Source organism: Orbicella faveolata, unplaced genomic scaffold (genome assembly GCF_042242905.1).
Source record: "Orbicella faveolata isolate gen_17 unplaced genomic scaffold, um_ofav_v1 contig_25, whole genome shotgun sequence".
Taxonomy (NCBI): domain Eukaryota; kingdom Metazoa; phylum Cnidaria; class Anthozoa; order Scleractinia; family Merulinidae; genus Orbicella; species Orbicella faveolata.
In genome coordinates this window covers 1,691,370-1,708,448 of record NW_028301553.1, presented here as the reverse complement: position 1 = coordinate 1,708,448, position 17,079 = coordinate 1,691,370, and the positions used below count along the sequence as shown (strand labels likewise).

The 17,079-nt window shown below is 37.1% G+C and overlaps 3 protein-coding genes across 3 annotated transcripts; 1 reads left to right on the top strand and 2 right to left on the bottom strand.

Moving 5' to 3' along the window:
• Positions 1–17: 17 nt before the first annotated feature.
• Positions 18–10,231, bottom strand: LOC110040606 (cilia- and flagella-associated protein 91-like). Its single transcript, XM_089294798.1, has 18 exons — positions 10,084–10,231; positions 9,596–9,672; positions 8,823–8,980; positions 7,931–8,077; positions 7,388–7,569; positions 7,181–7,247; positions 6,886–6,996; positions 6,451–6,546; positions 5,884–5,945; positions 4,883–5,319; positions 4,655–4,726; positions 4,346–4,492; positions 3,885–3,977; positions 2,625–2,753; positions 1,371–1,454; positions 1,073–1,137; positions 726–817; positions 18–609 (listed from the first exon to the last, which is right to left on the bottom strand). Exons 1-18 carry the CDS (start codon positions 10,148–10,150, stop codon positions 158–160), a joined length of 2,538 nt encoding a protein of 845 aa, XP_089150924.1. The 5' UTR covers positions 10,151–10,231; the 3' UTR covers positions 18–157.
• Positions 10,232–10,292: 61 nt separating this feature from the next.
• LOC110040607 (cilia- and flagella-associated protein 68-like) lies at positions 10,293–11,834 on the top strand. Its single transcript, XM_020745864.2, has 3 exons — positions 10,293–10,598; positions 10,758–10,845; positions 11,415–11,834. The coding sequence occupies exons 1-3, from the start codon at positions 10,374–10,376 to the stop codon at positions 11,537–11,539; spliced, it is 438 nt and encodes a 145-aa protein (XP_020601523.2). The 5' UTR covers positions 10,293–10,373; the 3' UTR covers positions 11,540–11,834.
• A 190-nt stretch (positions 11,835–12,024) lies between these two features.
• Positions 12,025–15,905, bottom strand: LOC110040082 (cation channel sperm-associated protein 3-like). Its single transcript, XM_089294800.1, has 9 exons — positions 15,791–15,905; positions 15,593–15,659; positions 14,850–15,150; positions 14,140–14,372; positions 13,792–13,917; positions 13,521–13,586; positions 13,317–13,379; positions 12,519–12,676; positions 12,025–12,178 (listed from the first exon to the last, which is right to left on the bottom strand). Exons 1-9 carry the CDS (start codon positions 15,829–15,831, stop codon positions 12,025–12,027), a joined length of 1,209 nt encoding a protein of 402 aa, XP_089150926.1. The 5' UTR covers positions 15,832–15,905.
• Positions 15,906–17,079: the final 1,174 nt, after the last annotated feature.

The following is a 17,079-nucleotide window of genomic DNA, read 5'->3' as shown; positions in this document are numbered from 1 at the left end:
TCAATCAACACAAAAAATCTACGGCAATCTATTCATTCATTGAATATTAAACCAGCTGTCAACTCGAAATATACAAGCACTTCATTACTGGAGTTAATAGTCAGTCTATACAATTCGAACTTAATAATTTCAAAATAAACTTTGCAAACTGTGTCAGTTACGAAGCCTCATCGGCACCGGCATTTGATGGCTCCGCCGACGGACGAGATGATGACGAATCAGGCCGAGACTTAGCCGAACTTGTCCGAGAGGAACGCGACTTTGGCGACCCAGCTCTCGAGGACTGTGCAGACTTTGGGCTAGCTGTTCTAGATGGCTGTTTAGCGTTACCATGATCTGATTTCTGTGACTTTCCAGACGCTGGCCTTGAAGAGGGCGATTTTACTGAGGTTGGTCGGGACGACGGGTTTTGCCCCGAAGGTGGTCGGGATGAGACTCTTTGTCCCGAGGGTGGTCTTTCGGGTTCCCCAGCCTCGTCGGATTGTTTGTTGTCAGGCAGTTTGTCTTGCTTCACGGGTTCTGGATTTGGTTGTTGTTCCATTATTGTCTCTGCTTCCCCATGGATGATTCTGTGAGCTGCCAAAAGATGTTTCCGCTGGCTTCGCTTCACTGCAGACCAAAAGCAAATAACTGTTTTAGCACTTAATAAGTCGAGAGAAATTTCTCTTCGTTTTTCAAACTAAGCTTTTAAATGAAACAACGTAACAGAAGCTAATATTCTGTACCGTTCTCTCTCATTGTAATCTTCTGTACTTCAGGTAACAGGAACGACGTGACCAACTCGGCAACAATTTCTTCAGATTGTAGTCTGGTTCGCCTGCAGGAAAGGAGAAAACCTCTGTTTATCATCATAACTCTCTTTCTTGCAGACGTTTACGAAGTAAAGCAAAGTGTGGAATGGCTCTTTTTTCTGGGGAAAACTTGCCGCATGAAACATGGTACGGCAATTGTTTTTGAAGTGTGTTTGCATATCGTCCTGCTAGTAAAAATTTAGTGAGTAGAACTTTTTTGGAAACCTGCCCATACGCAGAGTTTCTTATGCCAGAGTTTTACACAATGCAAAAGTTCTTACGTTTTCTCCATGTCGTAAGCTATTTGGTTGATCTTTTCTGCTTGTTCTTGGATTTCTTTCCGGGCCTAAGGAAAAGAAAAAGTAAGCGTTATTTTTAACAATTAACGGTTTGAATAACAATGATTTAGTTGCTACCTCACAAGAAAGTTCAGTTGTGTTTCTTCTCTAGATTGTCCGAACCAAACAAGGGATTCCGGCTGGTCACGTAATCTTTTCGTGACGAAAAGATTGCGTGACCGATCCTGGGATGGAGGCGGCCAATAAAAATACAAAACTTATAAGGAGTATGTGAACTCGCCTGTTCATCGGCTGTCTTGTCAATGGCTCCCATGATTATATCTTCAAGGTAAGTATCAACAGTTGATTGATGAACCTTGACAACCTGAACACAATTTAAACAATCACAATCTTAATAAACCACGTGATCTTGACAACCATATACATGGGAGAGAGGGGAGGGGGATCTCATTAAACAGTGCACAGTGAAAGTTTACTTGCACAGTAAAAGCAAGACAACCTATGATTTTGTGACTCATTTTACGATAGAAATAGTCAAGAGATAACCGGGGGTGGGATGGATTTATGTCACGGCAACTGCAATAAAATGTTGAAAATCTTTCCAATTCTCTTTTTCTTTACTTGAATGTTTGTTTATTTGTTTGTTTTTTAGCGTACCTGAAAGGATCTAAATTGCACTACGCCAATAAACTTTTGGCTAAATAAAAACAGAATTATTTCCTTAACGTAATGGAACGCTTTCTGTGCCGAAATCAAGTTATATCTTACTCTCCGGACCTTTTTTCGTCTCGGCTGAATAATACAGTCGCAAGTTGTTATCTCAAGTAATTCTTATTTTTCTGCCGTTCGCAAATTTGGCTTTATTGTTTCTATTCTACGAACATGTATATAATACAATCACAACAGTTTAGGTCTTTTAGGTAAAAATGTCTTAATTATTTAGAAGTTGAAATTCTGAATTTAATACATTTTCAATTTCAAAACTTTCCTTTTTCGAAAGCTACCAATCTTCGGTTTGTAATAAATATCTTTCAGCTGTGCACGGTGACATTAACAGTGTTGTTTTACTTTATTATTCTTATTATTATTTTTCGACGTGGGTTTAAACTCGTTTACTGTTTTAATAAAGCTAAAGCTTAATGTACATGGGTATATCAAATAGACTTTTTCAAGCAAAGCAAAGGCACAATACAAAGAAAACCCGAAATTTCGATACAGGTAAGAAACTGTTTTTCAGCGCTTAAAGAAAAATCTTTTACAAGGTATTAAACATCTGCAACTACTAAATCTCAGCTTCCTGTCATTTGGTGCGACATTTACCTTTTACAACGAGTCGTTTCTGAAAACAAAACGGCTTAATTTAGAAATTTTACGACGCACTCCAGTTTTACGACATGAATGCGAGTTTGAAGTAAACATGTCAGAAAGAAAACTAACGTACAACGCGGTCTAAAGAAAAGAAATAGTCACAAATGGTACAAAAAGAAATCCTTATTTTAATATCTTGTGATTGTATAGACATATAAAATCACACCTGTTTGAAAATTTCGTCCTCTTCTCGTCTTCTCCTTTCTTCAAGCTGCCGCCTTCCGCTTTCCTCAGCTTCACGAATTCTTCGTTGACGCTCAGCCAGCATGGCAAATGCATGGATTCTTCTCTCTTCCTAAAAAATAATGAACCATAACACTTGGTAATCATTATATTAAACGAGACATTTCTGCGGCTAAAGATGAAGTAAGACTGACGCGCTTTTTACAAAAGGATACGATTGTAAAAAAATCCAAGAGCGTGGTGATGTGTGGTTTTGATCACTAGCTGTGATTCGCTGAAATTCTTTGACCACATACTGTTAAATTATGACTAGACCAGTGTTTTATGGACCGATAATAAGGAAAGTTACCACAAACAACGAATTTCGCTCCTTGATCAATGTTACTGAAAAGTAATATGAAAAAAAAAACACTGTTTATGAAAATACACCACGCATAAAATTAAAACGAGTTTGATGTTATCCAAAACAATTCCCATATGTTCCAGCCCGTCCCCATTATTGTTTTAAACAAAAACAGTTTGCAATAAATTTTGCTATTTATTATTCTGCTATTGCTATATGCAGCTGTTCTGAAAAAGTCGTTCTTCAAAAGCATATGCGACAATGCCGAAAGGTATTATAGATAATGGCGGTTCACCGTTGCTAGATCGATGCTTGCGATGTTTCAGTGTGACACAAAAAGAAGATAGTGCGCACATTTGAATTCATACTTTCTCCTTGTCTCTTGCTGAAACACCGAGAACCTCAGTCAAGCAAAGATAACCTATCACTTGCCATTTTACCTATCGGCATAGTTGCGTACGGTTTTACGCCTCTGTAGCACAACCTTTGCCGAAACGGCTGCAAGAGATTGATCAGCATAAGATTTCTCCTTATAATATCAATGCAGTGTCCAAAGAAAATCGTCATTAAAAGGTTAGTTACTGTCTTAATGTATGACCCAGTTCTCATGACTAACTTAATAAATAATGTATGACAATACGTAAGGAGATTTCGTATTGCAATCGTAGGGCGACACAGGATAAGAGGAATCAACATTACATCGACGCAATAAACAATGGACATGACGCTTTTGAGTAAATTTTTCACAACTTACAACAAACGTAACAGAACATAAAGAAAACATTCTCAAGTACAAAGGTGATACTTAAACGATTGAATGGAAACGAGACGATAAACAAAAAACATTTTTTAACAACACATCAATACAGGATCATGTGTGAGTTCCTGCCTCTTTGTTACCTGAAGTCGAATGAGCTCCTTGCTCAAAAAGTCAAACATGTCGGCTAGAGTAGAACCTTCCATCTGAGCGAGTGCTTCCTCTACAAACGATTCCTGCAAAACCGAACAAGTAACAAAGAAAAAGTACGTATTGAGAAATTTACCCAAGATAAAAAGTTTGTTTCAGATGGGATGAATCCATGGATTAAAAAAAAGAAGTTGATAGAAGCAGGAAGTACGCTATTGTAGTGAAAATTCGTCATATCGGGGACCGTTCAAAAGTAGGGTTTGTGATACTAAGAGGTTCGATACAGTGGGAGCTTGTTTTTATTTACTGTCTTGGTATATTACAAGGTTCGTTATTAGTTCGTATAGTAGGATCGTCCGGGTGAGGGTAGCTCTGAAAAGAACTGTTGTTGGTGACGGACGTTTCGACAACCTGAGCGGAAGTCATCTTCAGAGTCAAGTTCACTGCATTCTACCTTATTAGTGTCCAGTCTCCTTTGCCTTTGTAAGCTCAACACAGCCTGTCGTTCATTTCTCTTGTCCAGCTGACCAGCTTCTTGAAGGGCATGCGTACTGCGCAGCTCCTGAATCAGCTCCAAGCGCTTTTCCTTTCCTTCAAACATCTACACGTAGAATGAAAAAACATCCACTTATTTGTTAAAAAGAACAAATGAGGTGCACTACATTCAGAAACTTGACTATGATCTACTTATTAAAGAAGGAGACTGATGCAGGAAACCACTACAACTAAACATGCTGAAACAGTTCTTGCACAAACAACTCACCATATTCTGAATAGCACGGCCGCGGATCACTTTCTGTAAGAAAATTAAGGCCAGCTCCTCCTCTTCTTCAAACTGAAAAACAAGGAAGGAGCATCTTGTGGTAAATTTAATTATCTTTCACATTTACTTACAATTAAGACCACAATGAAAGCGAACATCTAAGATACAGTTCATGACAGAAAACACAGATGGTAAAGAAACATGACATAAAAGATTTGCGTTCTTTACCTGGGATGGGACCTGAACCGATGGAGTCGGAGGGCGTGGTATTGGCTTCTCCACCTTCACCAAAAACTTGAGCGGTTTTTCAGGCTCTGGGGGCCTCTTAGCTAACTCGATTGCATTTGCCACTTCTTCTAACTCCCGCTGACGTCGCTGCTTCCTCTTCACAAATCCTCCTTTCCCACTGGACTTGGGCTTTGGAGCTTGAATCCTAGGCTGTGTCACAAAGTCTGGGAGGGAGGCCTCCAGCTCTAACAGACCCTGGTAGGTGCTGAGGTGGTAGCTTTTTACATTATATTGTTCAGAGCCGCGGTCAAGGAACACGCCTACTCTGGACATGGGAGCATATGTCTGGGAATCGTAGTTAGAGTAGTCTTTGACTATTTCCCTACGCTCCAGTTTGCCTTCTACTGTTCGTCGCTTTTCGTTCAGTTTTCTTATAGCTGCAAAGAAGACAATTGTTGTCAAAGACTTTCACTACAAACACTTCTGAACCAGTCAAGCTATGACTTGAGCATTTTCATGTCTGTCACAAACCCGGAGAAAACGAAGTGCTGTATACAGCTTTTTTTATTTTGCTGCATACGGCTAGTAACATTAAATTTCAGTCTACAAATTCGTCCTTAAATTTATTTTCGACAAGGCTTACTCATCATGCGTGTATGAAAGTGTGCTACATGTACATGTGAGTAGAAAAACTCTACACGTTCTATTAGGGTGGCGTTTTTTCTAGCTATAAATACGCTGTGTTTGTTTGGACCATTGAAGGCTAACCATGAACGTTAGTTTTAATTGACGAGAAACCTTTGAGAATTAAGCATGCAGCTATTGCTGACTCATCTCTAGTTGTCTTTTGTGAGAAAAGGTTATGGATTATTACTTTGTTATTTGTGAAAGGAAGTTAGTTAACTTTTCGTAAGGTTTAAATTTCAAGTGTTTCTAAGGTGAAGACAATGTCTAATTCTTTGGTAATTCTAGGATAAGTTCTACTCGAAACAGATACTCACTTTTGATATGCTCAGTTTGAATTCTCTCAAACCTGGCTTCTTTTTCTTGCTGTTTGTTTGACCTGTGTAAAGAAAGCAAAAAGTGCTTCAACTCTTTGTAAATTGACATTTTTTTACTCTTCTCTACAGTCTGTTTTTATAATTTCTGACTCTTGTCATAAAACATTTGTGATTGTTTCAGTTATCATTTTACCATGATAGTATTCATAGTGGTGTGTTAGAATGATGCTTCATAAATGAATGCATAAATGGTAGCCTGTGGATGAAGCAATGTCATCACATCACATTATGAGAGAGTCCCTACATTGATAGTACATTCTCAGCATCTAAAAATACTTGTTAACTCCTTCCCCCTGCCCATTCCTACCAGGCATCTCATGAGGTTCACTTTTTGACCTTCCTTTTTAGTTACATTTGACACTGTCACAATAATTGGCTGATGGTATAGACACTGTATAGCTTGGATAATAATCAAGAGAAAACTACTCTTAGATCCAAAGATAACTTTATAATTATCGTGAACTAGGCCTAAGATGACACAAGCAGCAGCAGAATTCACCAACTGACCATAATCTATCAAGTCTCTTGGTGTTCAGTTCAGCGTGATCTTCCTCTCTTTGCTCAAGAATTCTCTTTAAAACCTCAAGTCTTGCGTCCTGTAATCTTTACATGGAAAAATATCAAGCAAATAAATTTTACAGCAGTTAACTTTTTCAGATACATGTACTACAGTAATGGCCATTTAAGTTAAAATGTTACATCTAACAATTAATGTTATAATTTCTGAGAAATACTTTGAAAGAAATTGTTATCATTAATTTTCCACACTATCAGTCTAAACAATTTGTTTTCATGTTTTTATTTTTGGAGGCACATTCGTTTAATTACTGAATCTTGAAACTTGTGGCTACAGCACAATGAGCATTTGGAATTTCCCAAACTTGATACATTCAGAGAAGTTAGTATTTAGTACACATTCAGAGTAAGACGTTTCTCCCTTACTTTTCAATTTCTTGTTCTCTGAATGCCCACTCCCTTCTTTCTTGCTCGTCCATCATCCGTTTTCTTTTTTCAAGATTCTCCATGTCATTCAGAGCTGGAAGTGTAGCCTCCCTACAATGATGAAGAATAAAGCTGTTAAGTCTTGATATCAGTAAAGCCATGTAACTCCAAGCTACTGGTTACCCATGCACATAAGTTTCATGACTACACCTTCATGGTGTCTCGCAGCCAAACGAAGTAAAAATCTAGGCTGTTCACCATATGTTCCTATAAACAATTTACAAAGTGTTCTTACCAGGCCCGTTTAGCCCTAGCTCTCTCAATCATCCCAACTTCTGCTAATCCTGCTGGTAGACCACGACCTGCAAAAAAATTCTCCAGTAAGAAAACTGCCACTGAGAGTCTTAAACAGGACACAAAGATAAGCAGTACTTAGCATAGCCAGGCTGTACTTAATACAACTAAATGCAGCCTGGTTAATTAAATTGACACTGTACTTTACCATAAGACAGAGTAGCCAGTGTCAGTAACTCAGGTTGTGAGCCTGGTCGTACTACATATTCTGGAGTGTATGGGTCTGTTTGCGTCTCACTGTCCCTATAGTCTGTTTGGATCTCTACTGTCCGTGTGGCTGGTGTAGGAGGCCTGTCAGCTTCCATTTCAGGAGCAGCTAATGAATCCAATCTATTGTGAAATGTAGCATGTAAAATCAGTAAACTATATTTCACATTACTAAATGTTTTTAAACGTTTTAACATTTGTCCCAAAATTCTGTCCTAAAAAGAAGCTTTATGATTTAATGATTGTAGATTTATCTATAAATTTTAAAACAAGCCCATTTGTTGGCAGGTGATAGAATTACAAGCCTGCATTAACCACCTCAATATTTTCATATAGCCTGCCCCCAAAATATTGATAATAAAATCAGTAATAACATTGGGGCTCTCATATCGTAAAATATATTTGAAAATGATTCTCAATTGGCTAATGATGATTCCCTGAGTGGATTGAGAAATTTTACATAAAATACTTTTAGTTTTCTTACTTGGATGACTGTAGGAGGACATCAGGAGGAACTTGCTGTAAAAATGGAATGATTGGTCTGCGAAAGTACTTATATCTGTCTTGTCCAGAAACATGAACTTTTTCATATTGTTTGGAAGGAACTTGAACAGTTGGATCATAATTAAACCTAACAGAGAATAAATTAATAAATGCAAGTTAATGATCATTGTGTGTCAATGTATACCAGCTATTTGAATAAGAGTCTTTCAACAAACAATGATCATTTGCCACGAAAAGTCAATTTTTTTTCTTCAAAGCAAACTGTGTCATACAGCAACTTGGATTTTGAAGCAGGCTTGCTTCGTGTCAGGTCCTTGTTGATCATTCAAAAGACTGATAAAATTAACGCTATCCACAAAGTATAACATACTATACAGTGACAACTTGACAAAACTAAGCTATCAATTGGATTATTGAGCATTTCATCACATGCATTACTGCAGCTTTCAATAACATGTGAACTCTATTCAATCAATGGCTTTGTGTTTTGCTACCACAAATCACTTTAGCAGACATCTTAGGAGACAGAAGTTTACTTCAACAGTTTCAAAAGGTCACGTTTGTGGGTTGTGATTGGTAGATTTTGATCTATTTTGTTTGTTTCTTTATTTGAGTGTTTGTTACCAGTAGTTGTCATCCTTATTATGATTGACACTCTGGCCATATTCATAAGTAACATTGTGAACTTCAGAGTTCACATGTTATTGAAAGTTCACATTCACATGTTATAGCCAGGACCATCATTTTTACATTTCATTTTTCAACATTAAGTAATACAAATTGGCCCAAATGATTCATCTTTTAGTCCCTAAATTATTTCTAACAAATTACTTGTATTGTCAGTGGTGAATCTTTAAATAGAGTTTATTTACGTGGTATATCTGATGAGAGCATCCCTGTCTTGCTCAGCATATCCCCTCCATTGTCGAGGTATGAACTTGGGTACTGGGTCTGTCACCTCCAGGTGAATACCATATCTGGGATAGTGACGCAAGTCACTAAACATTGTCTTGAAGTGTGGAACACGTTTCTGTGCCATGATACGTAGGGAAAAAATAAAATATTCTCAATTCTAATGGAAGCCTTTACAGGTTTATGTACAAGAATGAAGACAATGAACTTTATCACTAGGACTTCCTGTGTGTACAATGTAGTCTAAATGGGCCATGTACATGTACATCCTGAAGAATATTAAAAAACAAAACCCCGCCAGCTCCCATGGTTAAAAGCACAACTTCTGTTAGACCCTCCACTAAACTGTCAGTCCAGCTGTACTGTTTAACAATACATAAAAAAATTAGGATCCGTTACTCGACTGACACACATATTGGCCGAGGCATCAACTGACACTCGACTGACTTTTGACAGATACTCAACAGACACTCAACCGACTAGTCAGTTGATATATCAGCCACATATCAGTCAACGCTCACCCCATAAAAGGCTAATACTTGGCCAATGTATTGACTAAGCATTGTTTGATATATCAGTCAACAATGTCAACCAACACTAGTACTACCCACAGTTAACATGATCTAAAAATTAATCAAACCTACATGTGTGAAATTGGATAACTTCATACCAAGATGAAACTATATTTGTTCAGGATGTATACTGTACATGTAGCTTATTTGATTGTACTTACAATTCTATCAGTTCCCGTGTGGGCCTTAAATGTAGATCTTGCATGGTCCCTATCACTTGACAATGTGTACAACGGATCTGAAATGAAACAAGTTCTTTTACATGTAACTAACTATTAAACAGTGACCTGTGTGGTCATTGCTTTCATTCTGCGAACCTTTTCTGGCGATCTGATATATAAGTGATTTTCTCTAACACATTTTCAATGTCACATAAGCTAACAGCACAGGTACGTGTAGCTGGCTGCGTAATGCTAATTCCAACATTTGCTTGTTGTGAGTGCAAAGTTTTAATCTGCAGGCTGAGTATTTCGGTCAAAAAGGACACAAAGCAGAAGTTCTTTTGCATTAGATACGAAATAATATTGCACTGAAGATCACATCAAACACATTTCAGACTAGATTTCAGTATGGACGGATTGGGAAAAAGTAGAAAAAAACGAAGAAGAAGCAGACAAATTATCCTGATAACATCACGAGAAATTCTCACCATAAAGGTAGTCATGAGTCCTTGAGTTTTGAAGTTTCCCATGTGTTACTGTTTGCGTTGAAGACATGGCGGGACCAGCGAAAAAATTGCGAATTTAGCTGAGAGAAATTTTCACCGTCCCTCAAAACAAAATGGCCGGCCCGATTTACTCTTGTTGTCATGGCGACCAGGTGGTTTACAACTTTCCTAGAGCCAAGGCTTCTCGCGAGAAAACCCATTGTTGTCATATCAACAGAGTGAAAGACAAGACTAAAGAACTTCGCTTTGTTATCTCTCAAGTTCAAATCAATATGTCTTACGCTACTTCCCAAAATGTTATGCCTTTTGTAAGTGAGCTTAGAGCGACAGGACACGGGGAAGTATGGGATCACACGGACGAAAAGAAACTGCAACAGTTTGGATGGAGATGCACGAATACTGAAAGTTCCTACGACACTAAAACTCTGATCGGAAACTGGAATGAACAACGATTTGATATCAATAGAATTTCAAAGCCAAAACCTATTCCTTCACGGGTAAGATGACTTTAAAGCTTAAATACTACAGTCAGATTCACTGATTGAAGCATGGCTAATGTCTTATGAAATTAATTGGGATAAAGAGTCACTTTTAGCGGCATTTTATTAAGAGCGTTTAATTTTTGAAAATATTCCATTCCTGTTCTGTATTTCCAGTACAATCACTATTTTGAGACAACTTATGGCTCTGGATATCACACTTTCGACACAAGCAAAGTACCAGAGGTGTTAAAACATCTTGAAGGTGAGTCAAAACTTGAAGCTTTTCCCTGCAACCACTTCAAGCGTGACAGAACTGGATTGCGTTACAAGTACATGTTCATTCAAAAGGAATACAGGGTGAAAAAGGCCAAATTACACACTATTATAATCATAATGAAACAAAACTTGGACTAGTCACGTAATTGTAAATGTAGGGATATTCTGGCAAAAGGAATGCCTTGGATGTTACTATCCATATGAAGGAAGGATATTCTAGAGCTTTTTGACGTTACAGGAATATTGCGAGGTCACATTTCTTGCAACCTTGTGAAGATATGAAATTTCTATTGTCATGTAGTCCAGGGGTGACAACATTTACCCATAAAAACTGGTGGTGTGACTGTGGTAAGGATATTGAAATCAAGAAAGGTTAATATAGTTTATTTTCTCTGCTTGCTGAAATAGGGATAACACATTTCTCAAGTGACATTTCACAAGAGATGATTATACAGAAGTCAAGCTGCATTTTTTTTGTCTATTTTCAGCTGTTACAGTTCAATGTGCCACAAATGTGCAAGCTTGATTAATCATATTTGTTTGCCTTTGTTATAGCAAGAGAACCAACAGCATTTCCTGGCCATCAACCTGAGCTTGATCCACCAAAGCTCAAGAAACATTACAACTCCTTTTTAACAACATCCAGAGCAGCCTTTGGTGATCCAACTACACAAAAATAATGCAACAATCAATTAACAATGACAAACACTATTCTTTGTACTTTACATTCAAGACTGAAATGTATTAGTTTTTCCCATCAAATATATTTACACGTATAAGCACATTTTACTGTCAGAAAAACAGTCAGTGACAAAATGAATTTTTTTTTATATCTTTAATAATTTTGCACATAAAAGTTTTTTAAACTTCATTTCTATAATACAATTCAAATCAAATTCTGCTGCAAAACAGTATGTAAAATACGTAAAGTAGCAAATAAAATTATGAAACCTTAAAAGGTATACATCAGAATAATGTGTTCTCTATCTTCACATCACGCTGTAACAATTAATAATGCCAATAATCAACCCATAGCGGCCCTAATTACTGTGTCACTGAAAAACCTGCCTGTCTGTTGAAATAGATCCATCAAGAACAAGAGGACTAAACATGGAGAAGAACAGAAATAAACACAATTAAACAGACAATCTTCTCATAGTTTGAACTAAGATGTCTTTTTTGTTAGTCCTCTCATAAAAAACTGCAATCCTTTTGGCATAGGAGCTGTTTGAAATGCCTCTTGTTGCTCTTTTTCCTGCAATTTCATCTCTGCCATATCTGCCAGGACATTGGCAATTTGAAATTGAGTCTGCTGGCACCTATAGGTAGGAAAAGCATATAATTAAAGTAGTTTAGGCCATATTATATTTAACAGGATGATTATTGGAAGAGGACTTGAAATGGCAGATAAATTTCAATACATATAGACCATGATAACAGAAACCAAAATAAAACTTACAGGTAGTCACAAAATAATGAACTTGTCTTACAAAATACATTTGCTTTAACTACCTCGAAACTGATATCCTTAATGATCAAGTGGTTTCTTTTTGAAAGGGTAAGGAAAAAAACGATGAGATTTAGGTCGAAACAGTATATATCCCTGGTGACAAAAATAATAGAGTACGGAATAGACTGTGAAATATGAACTCGACATACCTGTACATGTAGAGATCTATATGATCTGAAGTAGTAAGGAATGCCTCTAGCCAAGTTAAGTTTGTACAAGGGTCAGACATGATGACGTAGTCATCATGACGGAGTGTTTGCTGGAAGCTGTGGGTCATCTCTTCAAAGTTGGCATACTGGCTGTTTTTCTAATGAGAAAATCAAAACTTTTGATTTCTTTTATTCTAAATCAAAATGTGTATTTTCCCCACTGATTCACATATTTGAATTTCCTTGCAAATGCTTATACAAGTTTATTGATCAACAGGTATAATTTGCCAGAGGATTTCAAATCTGAGTAATTGGAATACTACAAAATCCTCAGAGACTGAGTCTTTGTGCTTTCCAGAAGGAATCCATGTCAGCTTCAAGCGAATCTCAATTAAGCCGCAAAATGCTACTTTAACTTTTTTTTTCCATTTGTTAAGGAAAAGATGTACTGAACTGTTAGAGCCAGCTGAGGCCAGTATAACACTTAAAGAGAGCTGTAGAAATTTCACCAAAAAGCAAATTTTTGACCTCAACATAAATTTAGATTTCTTCTGTTTGCAATCGGTTTATTTCACATCATTTCTTTCCTTTTCAAAATAGATTATTTGAGTGTGGTCCATGGTTGGTTGTGGTCCATGGTTGTGGTTCATGTACATCTCTACGATAACTGCAAATATCAAAGCAATTATCCCCAACCACACAAATGAAAATCAATTTTCTTCGTACTGTAATCTTTTAATTTGCTTTGTTCTACAACTTAACAATAATGATCTTTAAAACCTGACCATGAACCATTACCTGTTTTTCCAACATTTCTTTCACATCATCATGTTGCCTTTGAAACAGAAAATCCTTTTTCATCTGCAAAAAGAAACTTGATGATATCTATAGTGTCTATCTCTGTTAACAAATTCATGCTGATCGGGTTTTCTGAAGTTAGCTGAAGAAATACTGGCAACACACAAACTCCATACTTTATCGTAAAAAATATATAAAATGTACCTGCAAAACAGCTTCACGTTCTTGTCTCTGTTGCGAAATAAACTTTTCTGTAGCTTCATGTATGTTCTGCAAATTGACATTGTGTTTCAGTGAGTAAAATATCATGCAAGAGTAGTGTAATATTTGAGATTTGGCAACAAAATCTATTTCATTTGACATAATATTGTCAATGTTACATACAGTTGATCAACTTACAATGTACATAACATTGATAAGTAGGTCAGCATTGAAATGAGCTTGAATATTCATATTTCTATAGCATTATACTTGCCATAATTATGATACCAATAAACAAATTAGTGAAAATGAAGTGGCCCAGGAAGATGAAGATGACAGTAAACCACTGGCTGTAAGGCCGTTTGTCAAGATCTTTCTGAATTTCAGTCCAGCCATCCACCTAAGGAATTGTACAAACCACATGCCGTGGATCAGTAACTTATCATATCATCAAGCAAACAAACTGTGCAGCTTTAACAAGGATGTAAAGAAAGCACTAAGGAAGGTACATTGACGATATATCTAGAATAATTTGACAATCCAATATACAAGCTCTTCAGCGTGCTTGGAAGTGTTCTTTACATAGGGATGCAAGCACAAATAGTACCTAGTAGTAACTCACAGTCACAAATGTAAAGAGTGTCAACATTGCTGTGCTGAGAGTTCCCCAGTTCTCTTTATCACCAGTGTCTTCTTCATAACCAAAAATATAATAACCAACAACAGCAAAGAAAGCCATCAGCATTGTAAGGAGAATCACAACATTGAGCACAGAATTCCTGATGGTGTCAATCAAAGCAGTGACAAGAACCTGGAGGCCTTCAATGAATGAAATGGTCCGTAATGTGCGAGCAGCTACAATAGGAAAAAAAAAGCTGGTTTACAACTTACGATGGGTAAGTTTAAAATACTTTATTTGTAGAAATACTCCAAATTGTTTAGGGCTACAGAAACCAGAGTTATAAGCTCCAGCTACTATGGGCCACTTAGCCTCACACAGACTTGACGTTACTTCTGTAATAGTATTCACTAAAATACAATGAAAAAATCTCCAAGTTAGATATGTATACTGCTCTTATGTCTTTTGTTACTACAATGTTATTTTAGAAAAACAATTTTCAACATTACATAGGAAAACCCTTGTGAAGGCAAAAAAATTGTTCAACTTATAATTAATAATAATAATAATAATAATAATAATAATAACTGTTTCTTCACAAATCCATAGTAAAGTGAAAAGGAGATAAAAGGGGTTATCCCTTTTTAGTTTATCTCCTGATAATAATAACTTATTTCACTTTAAATACAGATTTACTGGTGGCAATGACAAACCTCGCAGAAGTCTTAAAGGTGTTAGAATCTTATCTCCAACATTAAGTTCATCCATAATCACTTGGACATAAGACAATGCCAATATTGAGAAGTCAAATCTGTTGTAACTGCTTTTCCAGTAACCCTTAGGTTCTGCATATAACTTCATGAGGAATTCCATGGTGTAGATGGCAAGAAAGAATTCATCCAAAGCCTTGAATTCATTAGTGTATGCCGTCTTCCACTCCTCCACTGTCTCAAAACCAATGGCTAAGGAATTCAGAACTATGACTCCCATGATAAAGCCATTAAATACTGAACTCTGTCAGAGAATTCAAACAAATACAGGATTTGTGTTGGATAGTTGATTGGCTATTCTTCACAATTACACTACTAAGGAGTTTAAAACATCTTTAGCTTGAGATAAGCTTGAGCTTATATCCTAGGGAATGCTTAAAGGTTATCTCGAAAACAAGAAATAAAGAAAAGAGAAATCCTTGATCCAAAAGCTGTTCACATTTTTACTGTGAATCTGTTAGATATTGAAACTTTATTGATGTGTCAATGCCTTGTGGCCCGAGAAAATCCCATACTAATTTGGGGACACTTTGAAAAGTCCTAGAAAAACGTTTGAAAATTTTTCAATGGAATTTTGGGTTAAAATTGTCATAAGCTTCTAAAACCTTATGTACGATCATCAACTGCTTCTAATAGTTTAACATTCCTACTTACATACCTTATAGTTATGCTACTCTTCATCTTACCGTTGTTATTTTCTGTATATATTTGTGAAACCTGTCATCAACACGGCGTCTTGAACCCCTTCGCTTACTACAAAAAAAACCCCGCCATATTGAGTACAGATGAACTTTCACCCAGCCAACCTTCACTACTATACATTGCCAAGGACTAACACTGAAGGTCGCTGTTGGTCTAAAATACTCTCTTCCCTCAAAACGTACCGTAATAACTCAAGAGTTGCCTGATTAACATTTGGAAACATGCCTGCAAATCAGAGATAACGGACATTGACTAACAAAACGTCTGAGGGAGTGCAGTCGCTGTCGCTCTGTTGTCGCTTACGCTATCGCTGCCTTCTGGCGCGGGCTCTGGGATCTAGAGATATGTCGTAGAATTCTTTCGTACCCAGATCCCCGAATAACAGACACCCTATCAAGTTTCGGATCATGTGTACTAAAGTTCACGAATTTCTAGTTCTGAAACTCAAGGAACTGTCTGAATCGTTGTCCGTGTGTCAACGTGTAACACTGTACAGAGGGTGGCAAAGGGATTTTGCGTGACGCGCGAACGCTCCAAAATTAGCAGCGTGATACGTGATTGAGACCGAATTAGCCGCATGACGCGGGACAGGACATCGTAACGTAATGCCAGGAGCCATAATCGGGGACAGAGACGGAGACCGTAAGTCTTGGGATCCGCGCGCACCTATGATATGGGACAATTTTTCTATTTTTAGAGCAAATTGCGCCATCCGGACGTCATATATCCGCGCGGATCCACGCACATGTCGAGGGGTCTCGTGTGGATTTTGTCACGTTGCGTGATCAAATGGCGAGAGTTACGAGATTCTCTTGCAGATTTTTCACAGCGATGGCAGGGATTAAGGCAGGGAATAGGAACCAGGGCTCTTATATGTAGTTTTATGTTCTAAGCTAATGGAAAAGGTGAGTTTTTCAGGGTCGAAAACATGACTTCGAGTCTTCGATTTGGCGCTGTGAATATTTAATTTATTCAGTTTCACTGCGATTATATAACAAAGAAAAAAAAATCATAAACGACATTACAAAATAATAATAATAATTGTAATAACCACATTAATGAAAGAAATCTTAGTACATAACAAGGCAGCGAGGAAGCCATGAGAAGGGAACTTACGAACCACACGTGCTAGTCAACCCATTATGAAAATAAAATGCATGATCATGAATATATAAAAGCTTAATCATTTAACAAGCAATTTATCAACTATCTACTAACTACCTAACTAACTAGCTAAATAGCAATCTAACTAACTAACTGGCTAGTAACATCCTTACTAACTAACTGCTGATGTTAGCCCAGGTGGTATAGGGGCGCTCAGGGTCGAAAACCTTATCTGTATAAGAAATAGTACATGATCTATTAAAAGAAGAAACACTAGTGGCAGTCCTCAATTCATCGGGCAAATTGTTCTATAAATACGGAATCCTGTTTAAAAAAAGTTCCCTTAAAAAGTTCCACCCTTACTCTG

Bases quoted from the DNA above. Each gene is read 5' to 3' on its own strand.
- LOC110040607 (XM_020745864.2), top strand. From the start codon at position 10,374: ATGTCTTACGCTACTTCCCAAAATGTTATGCCTTTTGTAAGTGAGCTT. The intron at 10,599-10,757 runs GTAAGATGACTT...CTGTATTTCCAG, and splicing joins CAAAACCTATTCCTTCACGG to TACAATCACTATTTTGAGAC. The intron at 10,846-11,414 runs GTGAGTCAAAAC...CCTTTGTTATAG, and splicing joins GGTGTTAAAACATCTTGAAG to CAAGAGAACCAACAGCATTT.
- LOC110040082 (XM_089294800.1), bottom strand. From the start codon at position 15,831: ATGTTTCCAAATGTTAATCAGGCAACTCTTGAGTTATTACG. The intron at 15,151-15,592 runs GTAAGATGAAGA...ATTCTCTGACAG, and splicing joins ATATACAGAAAATAACAACG to AGTTCAGTATTTAATGGCTT. The intron at 12,179-12,518 runs GTATGTCGAGTT...TCCTACCTATAG, and splicing joins ATAGATCTCTACATGTACAG to GTGCCAGCAGACTCAATTTC.
- LOC110040606 (XM_089294798.1), bottom strand. From the start codon at position 10,150: ATGTCTTCAACGCAAACAGTAACACATGGGAAACTTCAAAACTCAAGG. The intron at 6,997-7,180 runs GTAAGAACACTT...TCATCATTGTAG, and splicing joins GCTAGGGCTAAACGGGCCTG to GGAGGCTACACTTCCAGCTC. The intron at 6,547-6,885 runs GTAAGGGAGAAA...TTCCATGTAAAG, and splicing joins AGAGAACAAGAAATTGAAAA to ATTACAGGACGCAAGACTTG.